Raw genomic sequence first — 13,003 nt, 5'->3', positions numbered from 1 at the left:
GGGTGCAAGGGGACATTGTAGTAGCCTGACGTCAGATCCATTGTGGAGAAAAAGGCATTTCCCCCAAGTGCGGCCAAAGCATCAGCTTGATGCGGTAGTGGGTAGGCATCCTTTATGGTTCTTGCATTAAGCCTTCTGAAATCAGTACATACCCTTAGTTCTCCATTCCGCTTCCATATGAGAACAAGCGCAGATGCATAGTCGCTAGTCGACTTCTGAATAAGTGTCCTGCAATGCTGAGTCCAACAGTGCCATCTGCTGGTATGGGGTGGAGTTTGGTTTTGGCTTCTAACATGTGACCAGGAGGCGGGGTTTTGTCAGTTTAACCAGAGTACTACAAAGGTAAGACATATCTTTTGGTGCTCCACAAAATAAGTTAATTTTAAACTTTATAACCCCAGCTGACAAATCTCTCACCATGCATAGTAATGTGATTGATATTGTCAAGCTGTTTAGGTTTATTTTCGTTTTGTTTCTGTTTTACTAAATCTTAATTCCCCTTGTAGAGATCAAAGAGATCAGACCCAGCAGAAAAAGCTAATGTTGTGACTCATCCATTTGCAGGTATATTGTACCCATTTTTATACTCATTATTGTTTTTATTCCTATTTTTCATATACATTAAAAAAAAGGATGATGTTGGTTAAAATTCAGAGTAAAGAAAAACATGTTGAATTCATTGTAAACGTCTCTCACAGCCTTCTTATGATGCCGCAGCATCCTGTAGGGTTTCGTAGACAGGTCCAGGTCGAACCAGCCCAAGCGGCAGTCATAACTTCCACATATGACATGATCGCCTCCAGGGTGTATGTCCATGCTGGAAATCCATTTGGAGTTGGCCTGCAGTTTCTTGCTCATTTCCTGCTTGATTAGATTGTAAATGCGGACATGCCGCTGCGTGGCCACCAGGAAGAAAGGCCTCGTGGGATGGAAACGAACGCACTGGACCAATAATGGTACTGTGTACCTGACTTGTTAACCTGACTGCCCATCTTGCACATCTGGTTAGCGTCTCTTCTTGCACTATCGGCACTATGGTAAATAACACAATACAGCTTTATTTATATCTGTACACTGAAGGACACTGAGGGAAACTGTGGGAGTCAGATCCATCGACATTTCGTTCTGTATACACGTGTACTAGAATGACAATAAAGTAGATCTGAATCTGAATCTGAATCTGAATTTACATAGCGCTTTTTCAAGTCAATGAAGACTTCCCTAAGTCAACAATGGGCTTCACATGTTTACCCATTCACACACCAATAGCTATTGGTGCGCCAACCTGCTTATTGGGGGAATTAGGGGTTCAGTGTCTTACCCAAGGACACTTCGATATGTAACACGGAGGAGCCGGGATTCGAACCTGCGATCTCTTGAAGACGAGCGCCCTACCTCCTGAGCTAATGCTGCCCCAACGAAGACTGTTTTGTTTCCAAACAATTAGGACTAGAATTGTCTTTATTGTCATTGATTAGGACATAGTCGATATTGTTTACAAGATGTGGCAATCCGGGATAAACATGTCTCATTTCATTAGCTGCACCGCTTATCCTCAGTAGGGTCGCGGGGGTGCTGGAGCAATCATCGGGCAGTGGGCAGGGAACACCCCGAACTGGTTGCCAACCAATCGCAGGGCACACAGGGACAGACAACTCGCTCGCTTATTCACACCTAGGGACAATTTGGACCGGCCAATCCACCTGAAATGCATGTCTTTGGAATGTGGGAGGAAACCGGAGTGCCAGGAAGAAAACCCACGCAAGCACGGGGAGTACATACAAACTCCGCACAGGAAGTCCGGTAGCTGTATTAGAACCCACACAGGAGGTTCCCAAGACCTTAAAACTGTGCCGCACACGTGCTAACCACTGCGCCGCCGTGCTGCCCTGGGATAAACATCTATCGTGATAAAATATTTGAGACAAAAATATGATTGTGAGGATAAACAGGGAAAAGCATTTACAAGGTAGTGCTTGGGGACTGACCTAAATTGTTAGCGCATCAGAACAGTAGTACAGTGACTTTTGCTGTCCCTGTTAGTTTTGGTTTTGAGGAACTAGCATTGAACACCATCCATCCACCCATTATTTGCACCGCTTATCCTCAGTAGGGTCGCGGGGGTGCTGGAGCCCATCCCAGCTATCTTCAGGCAGTGGGCAGGGGACACAGATACCGACAACTCACCCGCTCCTCCACACCTAGGGACTATTTGTACCGACCAATTAACCTGACATGCATGTTTTTGGAATGTGGGAGGAAATCGGAGTGCCCCGTGGTAACCCACGCAAGGACGGGGAGAACATGCAAACTCCACACAGGAAGGTTCGATCTCATGACCTCAGAACTATGCCGCACATGCGCTAACCACTGCGCTGCCGTGCTGCCCAGCATTTAACACCATTATTATCCATTATCGGCACCGCTTATCCTCAGTAGGGTCGCGGGGGTGCTGGAGCCCATCCCAGCTATCTCCGGGCAGTGGGCAGGGGACACCCTGAACTGGTTGCCAGCCAGTCGCAGGGCACAAAGGGACAGACAATTGGCTCGCCCATTCGCACCTAGGGACAATTTGGACCGGCCGATTAACCTGACATGCATGATTTTGGGAATGGGGGAGGAAACCGGAGCGCCCAAAGGAAACCCACGCAAGCACGGGGAGAACATGCAAACTCCACACGGGAAGGTTCGAACTCATGACCTTAGAACTGTGCCGCACATGCACTAACCACTACGCTCCCGTGCTGCCCAGCATTGAACACAAATCTTACTTACTTCAAAAAACTAGATTTTCGGAAGTCCCGTCTTCTTTGGTGGTTCCGCTGCTCTGTCAGGACAGTTTCAAATGATTTGGATCATCCTGTTAGCTTGCTAAGGAGACTTATCATTTGAACAAGCTGTGTCGTAGGAGAGACACATCCAAAACAAAGTGTGCAGTCACGCCTGCTTTGGAAGTTTCCTCCAGCAAAGCTGTTTCAACTGACTAGGATAATTAAATTATGTTCTACAGTCCCATCTTTTGAGGTTGCTCTCCTTTAGCACTGCTGTTCCAAATAATTAGGATCTGTTTAGGATTCTGTTAGCTTGCTAATGAGACGATCATTTGAACTGGCTGTGTTATACCAAAGGCATATCTAAAATATGAAAAAGTGTAGACCAACCTGCTTTGGTAGCTTCTCCTCTGAAACAGCTGATTCAAATGCCTAGGCTCTTTCTCTTTTCTAATGAGATAATCACTTTAACTAGCTGTCTTCTAGGAGAGATCCATCTGAAACATGAAAAAATGCTATGTTGCCTTCTTTGAAGGTTTCTCTCCTCCAGCACACCATATTCAAATGACTAAGATCATTCTGAACCTGCTGTTTTGTAGGCAAGATGCATTTAAAACAAAGGGAGGTTTCTCTCCTCCTGCATATCTTATTCAAATGACTTGAATCATATGATTAGATTGCCAAGGAGACGATCATTTTTTTGGGGGGTCGTAAGAAAGATGCATCTAAAAGATGAAAGAGGGCAGTCACGCCTGCTTTTGAGGTGCCTCCTGCAGCACACCTGATTCAAATGACTAACATTCTGGTAATGTGCTAATGAGACAATCATGTGAACAAGCTGTGTTGTAGGAGAGCTGCATCTGAATCAAAACGTGCATTCAGACCTGGTTCGGAGGTGTCCGTCTTCCAGCACACCTGATTCAAATGACTACGATCGTTCCGTTCGTCTGCTAATGAGATAATTATTTGAACCCAAAAAAGAGTGAAGTCATGGCTGTTTTTGACGTTTGTCTCTTCCAGCACGCTTGATTCAAAAGAGTAAGATCATTATGTTTGCATGCTAATGAGAATCATTTGAACCATCTGTTTTGTAGAAGAGATGCATCTAGCAGAATGTGATCCCGCCTGCTTTAACGGTATCTCTCATCCAGGATAGCTGAGTCCAATGACAAGGATCATTCTGTTAGCTTGCTACTGACACAATCATTTGAACAAGCTGTGTCGTAGGCGAGACTCGTCCAAAATGTGGAAGTGTGCCGGATCGCCTGCTTTGGAGGTGTATCTCTCCTCCAGCACATCTGATTCAAATGACTAAGATCATTCTGTTTAGCTTCCTCATGACACTATCATTTGATTTAGCTGTGTTGTAGGAGAGATGCATCTAACAGAGTGTGATCCCGCCTGCTTTAACGGTATCTCTCATCCAGGACAGCTGAGTCAAATGACTAAGATCATTCTGTTAGCTTGCTAATGACACAATCATTTGAACAAGCTGTTTTCTACAAGAGATGCATCTAACAGAATGTGATCCCGCCTGCTTTAAAGGTTTCTCTCTTCCAGGATAGCTGAGTCAAATGACTAAGATCATTCTGTTAGCTTGCTAATGACACAATCAATTGAACAAGCTGTGTCGTAGGAGAGACTCTTCCAAAACGTGGAAAGGTGCCGGATCGCCTGCTTTGGAGGTGTATCTCTCCTCCAGCACATCTGATTCAAATGACTAAGATCATTCTGCTAGCTTCCTCATGAGACTATCATTTGATTTAGCTGTTTTGTAGAAGAGATGCATCTAGCAGAATGTGATCCCGCCTGCTTTAACGGTATCTCTCATCCAGGATAGCTGAGTCCAATGACAAGGATCATTCTGTTAGCTTGCTACTGACACAATCATTTGAACAAGCTGTGTCGTAGGCGAGACTCGTCCAAAATGTGGAAGTGTGCCGGATCGCCTGCTTTGGAGGTGTATCTCTCCTCCAGCACATCTGATTCAAATGACTAAGATCATTCTGTTTAGCTTCCTCATGACACTATCATTTGATTTAGCTGTGTTGTAGGAGAGATGCATCTAACAGAGTGTGATCCCGCCTGCTTTAACGGTATCTCTCATCCAGGACAGCTGAGTCAAATGACTAAGATCATTCTGTTAGCTTGCTAATGACACAATCATTTGAACAAGCTGTTTTCTACAAGAGATGCATCTAACAGAATGTGATCCCGCCTGCTTTAAAGGTTTCTCTCTTCCAGGATAGCTGAGTCAAATGACTAAGATCATTCTGTTAGCTTGCTAATGACACAATCAATTGAACAAGCTGTGTCGTAGGAGAGACTCTTCCAAAACGTGGAAAGGTGCCGGATCGCCTGCTTTGGAGGTGTATCTCTCCTCCAGCACATCTGATTCAAATGACTAAGATCATTCTGCTAGCTTCCTCATGAGACTATCATTTGATTTAGCTGTTTTGTAGAAGAGATGCATCTAACAGAACGTGATCCTGCCTGCTTTAACGGTATCTCTCATCCAGGATAGCTGAGTCAAATGACTAGGATCATTCTGTTAGCCTGCTAATAACAGAATCATTTGAACCAGCTGTGTCGTAGGAGAGACTCATCTAAAACGTGGAAGTGTGCATGATCGCCTGCTTTGGAGGTGTATCTCTCCTCCAGCACATCTGATTCGAATGACTAAGATCATCCTGTTAGCTTGCTCATGAGACTATCATTTGATTCAGCTGTGTTGTAGGAGAGATGCATCCAAAGTATGAAAGAGAGCTGCCTTGCAGGGCCGGATTCGCCCACCCCTTTTCATTTGTTTTTTGCTGTCCACTGAATTTGAGTAAAAACTGCTTTTTGTAGCTGAGGTTTTCAGAAATTCACAACAGCGTTTATTTTTTTTATGCAAGAAAATGACTCAGTTCCAGTACAATTCATGCGCCAATCGCTGTCAGTCTATTTTTTTACCCTTGTTTTCCTAACCTCACTATCCGCCTCCTTCTCCGTACTGGATTCCGCATGAATCAAGGACACAGGAGCTTCCTATTTTGACAAGGACAGAAGGTTGGTGAGAAAAGAACCCCCTCCCCTCCTGCCTTCTGGACGCCTTCATAAGACTTGTAAGACGGAAGAAAGCGTCTTCGCACGACAACATGTGGTCGCATGTCTTTCGCCGCGTTTTGCTGATACTCTGCTGGACCATTTGCTCCCGCTCGGTGGTCCTGCCTGCAGTTCCTACTGCCGTGACAGGTCAGAATGGGTTCTCTGTCTTCAGTGGGGGATTGAAAAAAGACTTTTTTAAATGCCTGCTTCATTTATACATTTCTGTAGCTTATATATTAACAATAATGACTCTGAACACATACAGATAAAAAAAAAACTATAGCCAATGTTCCCTGTAATTTTCCTTACGGGTCTGAGCGTTCACACAAAGTCGGTGAGCAACGCTTGAAACAACAGTGAGCAACAGCAATCCCAAGTGTGGCAAGATAATTAATCATCAAACATGTCCAAAACTTGACATTACGTTACATTTTGCTGAGTTTTCGGCAATGCAAAATTATTTTTCTCTTTTGAATGAATTGACTCATGTACCGCCTGCAAACTTTGTTTGTTCTTACAATTCTTTCACATTTCTTTTTATTTCCTGATATATTTTGTCGCATAATATTAACATTTTTGGGGGCTTATTTAGTCAGTTGTAAGATACAAAACTGTACTTAATCACATTTTTGAGTGGAAGTACAATGTCGGCAACAAGATTCACTTGATATCATTGGAAATGATTTGAATGCAACACAAACTTTTTCTTCTTTTTTCCGTGTTTTTTTTTCTACTTTTTTTTAAAAAATTCCTTAAAAAAAAATCTCATTGTGTTTATTTTTTCCGAGCTGTTACCTTTTTTTTTGTTCTCTATTTACTTTTGTCCTAAATTTCTTTTCTTTTTTTCTGGGGTTTTTCTCAAACTTCCTTCTTTTTTCTCTTCCTTTTGTTTCTTTTTTTCTCAGTTTTTCACTACTTTTTCATTTTGGTATTGTTTTTCTTTTTTTGTTCTATTCCACCCTTCCTTTAAGTCATTTTGTGCATAATTTTACATAATATTTGGTCATGTTGTGATTAAAGAAGCAAAAACAACCCAAAGAGCCGTTTAGGACCCAAAAGAGCCGGTTCCTTTTAGTGAGCCGAGCCGAAGAAGCCGGTTCCCTGACAAACTCTACTCACTTTACTCAACTTCGTTCTCCTTCGACTCAACTTCAAAATACCGCATTTAGGACACAAGGTCAGGGGAAACCGTGAATTTTTACCTTCATGCACTGTAACTTTGACTTGAGTCGCTTCTTAATTAGTAATTTTGAGCCCTGATTTTTTATAACTTTTTTTGACTGCATGCTATATTTACAAAAAAAGGAAAACGTCCCAAAAAATACATGATTAAAAATTAAGTTTCCAATGACATAACATTATCCAGTTTTAGTAGACCTGTCTCAAAAACACATATTGTTATAAACTAATAAATCAAATAATTCTTACTTTGTCAGTAATATCTATTTCGTATGTTTTATTATTATTTAAAAAAAACAAAAAAATAAAAATAAAAGTATTTTCTATCCTTTGTAAAATAAGAACGTTGAAACCATTCTACAATCATGTTGGACAAAATTCAACATATTTTTCTTCTATTATCGACCAAAAAGTGGATTTAAAAACCACAAATTTACCAGAAAATCAATGCCTTATAGACTTAAATAAATACAAACAGAAATACTAAATTACAACGAAAAGCTTTAACATATGGTTACCATTTGTGAATAAATCCATTCATGTTTGATTGTGAGATTACAACCCCCATGTTCTACACTTTTCGAAACGTTCTAATTCTTCAAATGGCCCTTGAGTTCCAATCCAATTTTTCCGTTTTGCATTTGTAGCTCCTGGGAAGCCGGTAGCCGGCGACGCAGCAGGAGACAAAACTCCAACCCCCTTGCCGACAAAACCCATCTTGACCTCCCTACCACTCCAGCCCGGCCCCCCATGCATCTTGGAGGACGCCCTGGTTTCCGTGCCGGAGTCTCTCGGGGAAGACGGCCAGCTTACCCCAGGCAACGCAGTCTTATTCGGAACGTGTTCATCTACTAGCAGCCCTGACCATTTGCTGGACTTGGCGAAGAACCTGCAGAAAAACCCAGGAGAGGGACTCGAATCCCTGCATCCGACTGAAGGTAAGGCGATAAATACTAACCATTAGTTACAGCAGGGGTGTCAAACTCATTTGAACTCGGGGGCCACACGATAGAACAAACATTCTGTCGGGGGCCGGACGAGTAGATAGAAAGAAAAAGAGAGATAAAGAAATAAGAGTAAAAGGGAGGGGAAAGGAAAGAGGGCGGGACAAAGAAAGAAAAAGAGGGAAAGAGTGTGAGAAACAAAAGAGATAAAAAGAAAGGGAGAGGAAGAAAGAAATCCAAAGAGAAATAGAAAGATAGAAGGAGAGAAAAGAGAAAATAAAGTGCAAAGGGTAGGAAGAGAGAAAGAGAAAAGGAAAAAAATGAAGTTAGCGCAAAAAAAGTTAAAAAGACACACAGAGAGAAAGAGACCAAGAGCAACAAAGAGAGAGAGAGAGAGAGAGAGAGAGAGAGAGAGAGAGAGAGAGAGAGAGAGAGAGAGAGAGAGAGAGAGAGAGAGAGAGAGAGAGAGAGAGAGAGAGAGAGAGAGAGAGAGAGAGAGAGAGAGAGAGAGAGAGAGAGAGAGAGAGAGAGAGAGAGAGAGAGAGAGAGAGGGGGGAGACGGGGAGAGAGAGAGAGAGAGAGAGGGACGGGGGACGGGGGACAGGGAGAGGGACGGGGGACGGGGAGAGAGACGGAGAGGGGGTCTTTGGACTGGACCAGACCAGCTCGGTGGCCTTGGGGTAGGGCGCCCGCCCTGAGACTGGGAGGTCGCTGGTTCGAGCCTCGGCTTTCTAGGTTTTTATCAACGAAAATGAAGACGATTTAAATTCAATTCTAATTATTTATTTTCTACGTTTTTGGGCACACTGAATAATTTCTGGTTGATGTCGTACGGAAGACGCTGCCTTACAAACACTGTTGGGTAGGGTTACTTCAACTGGATTACTTTCAATGACTTTTGGATTACTCCAATACCAAATATGCTAATAAAAGACAAGAGAAACAAAATAGGAATCAAATTACTCAATTTTGTGCAGGCTTGGGGAGTAACGGAAAAAATGATGTTGGCAAGCTGTTTGGATTTATTTTCATTTGGTTTCTGTCGCATTTGATGTTCGTTTTGCCGGAGATCAAAGCCAGGAGAGAAAGCTTACCACGTGTTGTGAGTCATCATTTTATTCATATTGAGTTTCTTTTGTCTTTTATTAGCATATTTGGTATGGGAGTAATCCAAAAGTCATTGAAAGTAATCCAGTTCAAGTAACCCTACCCAACCCTGCTTACAAATATCGTATTCCACATTTCAACGTGAAAACATAAAGTTCCGTATCCCGGTCTACTGTATAACCGCTATTAGTAGCGAATAGAAAATGCATTTCTTGTCTTTTCACATTCAAATCCAGTTCTTTGTGACACACGTGTACAAATAAACCAACTGCTCTCCCTTAGTGATGTTTATGGAGGACGATCGACAAGCTCTGCTGCTGAATTTTCGCATCCCACAATCCTTTGCGCGACGCAAGCCGGTGCTGCTCTTGATCCTGCAGAGTCCCGTCAAAGAAAACGACTGGGACCGGTTCACCTTCACTAGTCCATCTCTGCAGCCCAGGACCCAGGTCGACTCTGTTGCAATTTGATGTCCTTTATGTTATAAAACACTTAGCAAAAAAGTGTGGAATCACCAGTCATGGGCAGCCCCTTACTCTGACGTTCCTTTTTGTGGAAAAAACTCACAAGCATGAAACAATTATAGGGTCATTCCAAAGTGCGACATCCTCAGAAACTGTAAAATAAATCGAGAAAAAACATTGCAATCAATGTTTCCTCTAAGCTGCCCGAGTCAAGTCAAGTCATTTTTATTTGTATAGCCCTTAATCACAAAGGGCTTCACAGGTTATTACACAGACTATTTTTTTTCAGACTATTATTACACCATCCCCTGATCTGGAACCAATATGAGGGCAAGGAAAAACTCAAAAAACCTCAACATGAGGAAAATGATTCACGCGTTTGTTACTTCCAGTCTCGATTACTGTAATGCACTACTCTCCGGTCCCCGGAAGTCCAAAATCAAGAGTCTTCAGCTAGTAGAACATGCTGCAGCGAGGCTTTTAACGAAGACAAGAAAGTTTGATCACATGACTACGATTTTAGCTAACCTGCATTGGCTCCCTGTTAACTTAAGATGTGACTTTAAGGTTCTGTTGGTAGTATACAAAATCATACATGGACTTGCTCCCTCATATCTTTCAAATTTAATTTCCCCCTATGTTCCGGTCCGGAGTCTTCGCTCTGAAAATGCTGGTCTACTAGTGATCCCAAGAGCCAAGAAGAGATCTGCAGTTTGTAGCGCGTTCTCCATTCGATCTGCAACCTCAGTGGAACACACTTCTGTTCTACAGCATATGAATAACCTGTATTTTATGTTGACAATATCTGTGTATTATTTGCCCTCATGCAGGTTTTAGATCAGGGGATGGTGTCATAATAGTCTGCAGTTTGCAATAGTCTTTGATCTGTGCATCCCTTTGAGACTCTTAGTGATTAAGGGCTATAGAAAAATAAACATGACTTGTATTTAGTGGCACCACCTTTGGCTTTTAGGACAGCTTGTAGTATTCTTCATCAATCTGGTGCCAACTCTCTTTGATTGCAGTTGCCAGATAGTCTTTGCAGTCCGGAGCTTTACTGTGGACAATTGTTTTCAATTTCCACCACAGGTTTTCAATTGGGTTGAGATCTGGGCTATTTCCAGACCATGACATTGACTGGATGCGTCTTTCTCCAAGGAATGCTTTCTCAGTTTTTGTTCTGTGGCATGATGCATTGCCATCTTGGAAAATGAGACATTTTATTTCAATTGACGGAATAAAAAAGCGGTCCAACATGTCAATCTAAACCTGCGTCGTCAAATAGGCAGTCCTCTTTGTGAATTTCACCGGAACGGCACCAAACAAAATTTCCAGCAATGACACCTTGCCCAATGCAGATTTGTGACTCATCACTGAAGATGACGTTCATCCACAGTCCACAATTGCCTCTCCTTAGCCCATTGCAGTCTTGTTCTTTTGTGTTTAAATGTCAACAATGGTTTCCTTTTCACCTTCCTATACGAAAATCCCATTTCCTTTAGACGATTTTGCACAGCTCTGTCACATACATTGACTCCAACTTTTTCCCATTTCCTCTTTATTTGTCCTGTTGTGCATTGTCTGTTTTCAAGACGTATGGCCTTTAGTTGTTTGTCCTGATGCCGACATGTCTTCCTTGGCTTACCAGTACTTGGTCCAAATCTTCGACTGTGAACAGCCCACGTCTTTGGCAACCATACGAGTAGAGTCTTTGGTCTCAAGAGACATCTCTCTTGTCGGAGCCGTGATTCTTGCCAATCCACATAGTCCAGGAGCCCTCCAAAGTGGGATAACTGCACTGTTTTTAGCTACTGTCTAACTGGCAGACTTAATCTAAGCTAGGAAGGAAAGGATATCGACTGGGTGTGTCCTTATTTTCTACTCAAAATGCACTGATTTTTTTCTCAAGAATAAAATGTCTGAGTGCTTGCCCAAGACTGGTGATTCCATACTTTTTCTCAGGGTTGCATGTTGAGCTTGGTTTTTATATTGTTGGTTTTTTGTGCAGACTGTGTGCATGTCAGAAGGAACGCAATATATTCTACTGACGGCAGAATCGTCCACGGAAGACCAAAAATGGACACTTGTCATCGACTCCAAATCTCCTACTATGAGTATATCTTATCCTTCTTCTTTTTGGGTTATTTTATTAACACTATTAAGTTCATATTGGTTTAAAAAGTCTGTTTTTTTTGTTTTTTTCCCTTGAAAAATCCTATTTCAATTAGATAGAAGCAACTGTAACAGGTTTTTAGTTATTATTAATAATTTTATTTGAAAATTTTACAAATGTAGTATAGGGCAGCACGGCGGCGCAGTGGTTAGCGCGTGTGCGGCACAGTTCTAAGGTCTTGGGAACCTCCTGTGTGGGTTCAAATCCAGCTACCAGCCTACATGTGCGGAGTTTGTATGTTCTCCCCGTGCTTGCGTGGGTTTCCTCCGGGCACTCCGGTTTCCTCCCACATTCCAAAGACATGCATTTCAGGTGGATTGGCCGGTCCAAATTGTCCCTATGTGTGAATGAGCGAGCGAGTTGTCTGTCCCTGTGTGCCCTGCGATTGGCTGGCAACCAGTTCAGGGTGTCCCCTGCCCACTGCCCGATGATTGCTGGGATGGGCTCCAGCACCCCCGTGACCCTACTGAGGATAAGCGGTGCAGCTAATGAGATGAGATGAAAGATGAGATAAATGTAGTATACTAATTAATAGTTTAATCAATTATTATTTTTAGTTGCTATTTGTTTATTTGATTTTTGATGCTTCTATTGGAATATATTTTATATACCAGTATTTGTGTTCATCTCAAATTCGCAATATTTATTTTCTTTTAAATGAAAAATGTTGATGACTAATTTACAACCGGCCAGCTTAGGTAAAAAAAATAATGTTGACGTCTCAATCGTTTTTGGCATTGAATGCGTTTAATTTCTTGATCCTTTTCACTTTTTTCCAAATATAAAAGTTTTGTTTTTTTCAGGGGTGAAAAATTGTTTGAAATAAAATAACAAATAAAATCCATATGTTGATGTCCGAAAAAGGCTGTGTTAAAACTAATAATAGGTGAGTACAGATACCAGGTACCAATAATCGGTGGCACACCAGCCTTATTTTTAATTATATTCGCAGTGGTGTGTGATTGTCAGGGTCTGGCATGCCTCCGTCCACCAGAGGGCGCCTAATCCTTTGGTAATTGCAATTGACTATTTTTGCAGCAAATGCATAATTACACAAACCCTTACGATACCAAACTGTATGTAACATCCTACATTCCGACATTTCTTGTGTAAATATTGTGTAAATTATAACTAAAACCTTACCCTCCTTGTTTTATAACCTTATCTTCTCTGTTCCTTTATCTTCTTAGCTTTTTTACCTCACTGTGAATGTGTGAAACTGGAGTGTCATGCCCAATTTCGTTGTCACAATATGTTAACCCATTTTGTAACAAT

General features: G+C 42.1%; 1 protein-coding gene across 2 annotated transcripts in view; it reads left to right on the top strand.

Annotated features, from left to right (window-relative positions):
• Positions 1-5,868: 5,868 nt before the first annotated feature.
• Positions 5,869-13,003, top strand: part of amh (anti-Mullerian hormone) — a 43,747-nt gene continuing 36,612 nt past the window's right edge. For both annotated transcript variants that reach the window (XM_088349744.1, XM_088349745.1), the window contains exons 1-4: positions 5,869-6,008; positions 7,688-7,978; positions 9,374-9,540; positions 11,564-11,669. In XM_088349744.1, the coding sequence (XP_088205870.1) occupies positions 5,912-6,008; positions 7,688-7,978; positions 9,374-9,540; positions 11,564-11,669 (661 nt within the window). In that variant the 5' untranslated portion in view covers positions 5,869-5,911. The remainder of the gene's footprint in view (positions 6,009-7,687; positions 7,979-9,373; positions 9,541-11,563; positions 11,670-13,003) is intronic.

The sequence above is a fragment of the Urocampus carinirostris genome, chromosome 12 (genome assembly GCF_059441175.1).
Source record: "Urocampus carinirostris isolate Australia breed hairy pipefish chromosome 12, RoL_Ucar_1.0, whole genome shotgun sequence".
Lineage (NCBI taxonomy): Eukaryota > Metazoa > Chordata > Actinopteri > Syngnathiformes > Syngnathidae > Urocampus > Urocampus carinirostris.
The sequence above is the reverse complement of the archived record's forward strand: the minus strand, read 5'-3'. Positions and strand labels throughout refer to the sequence as shown.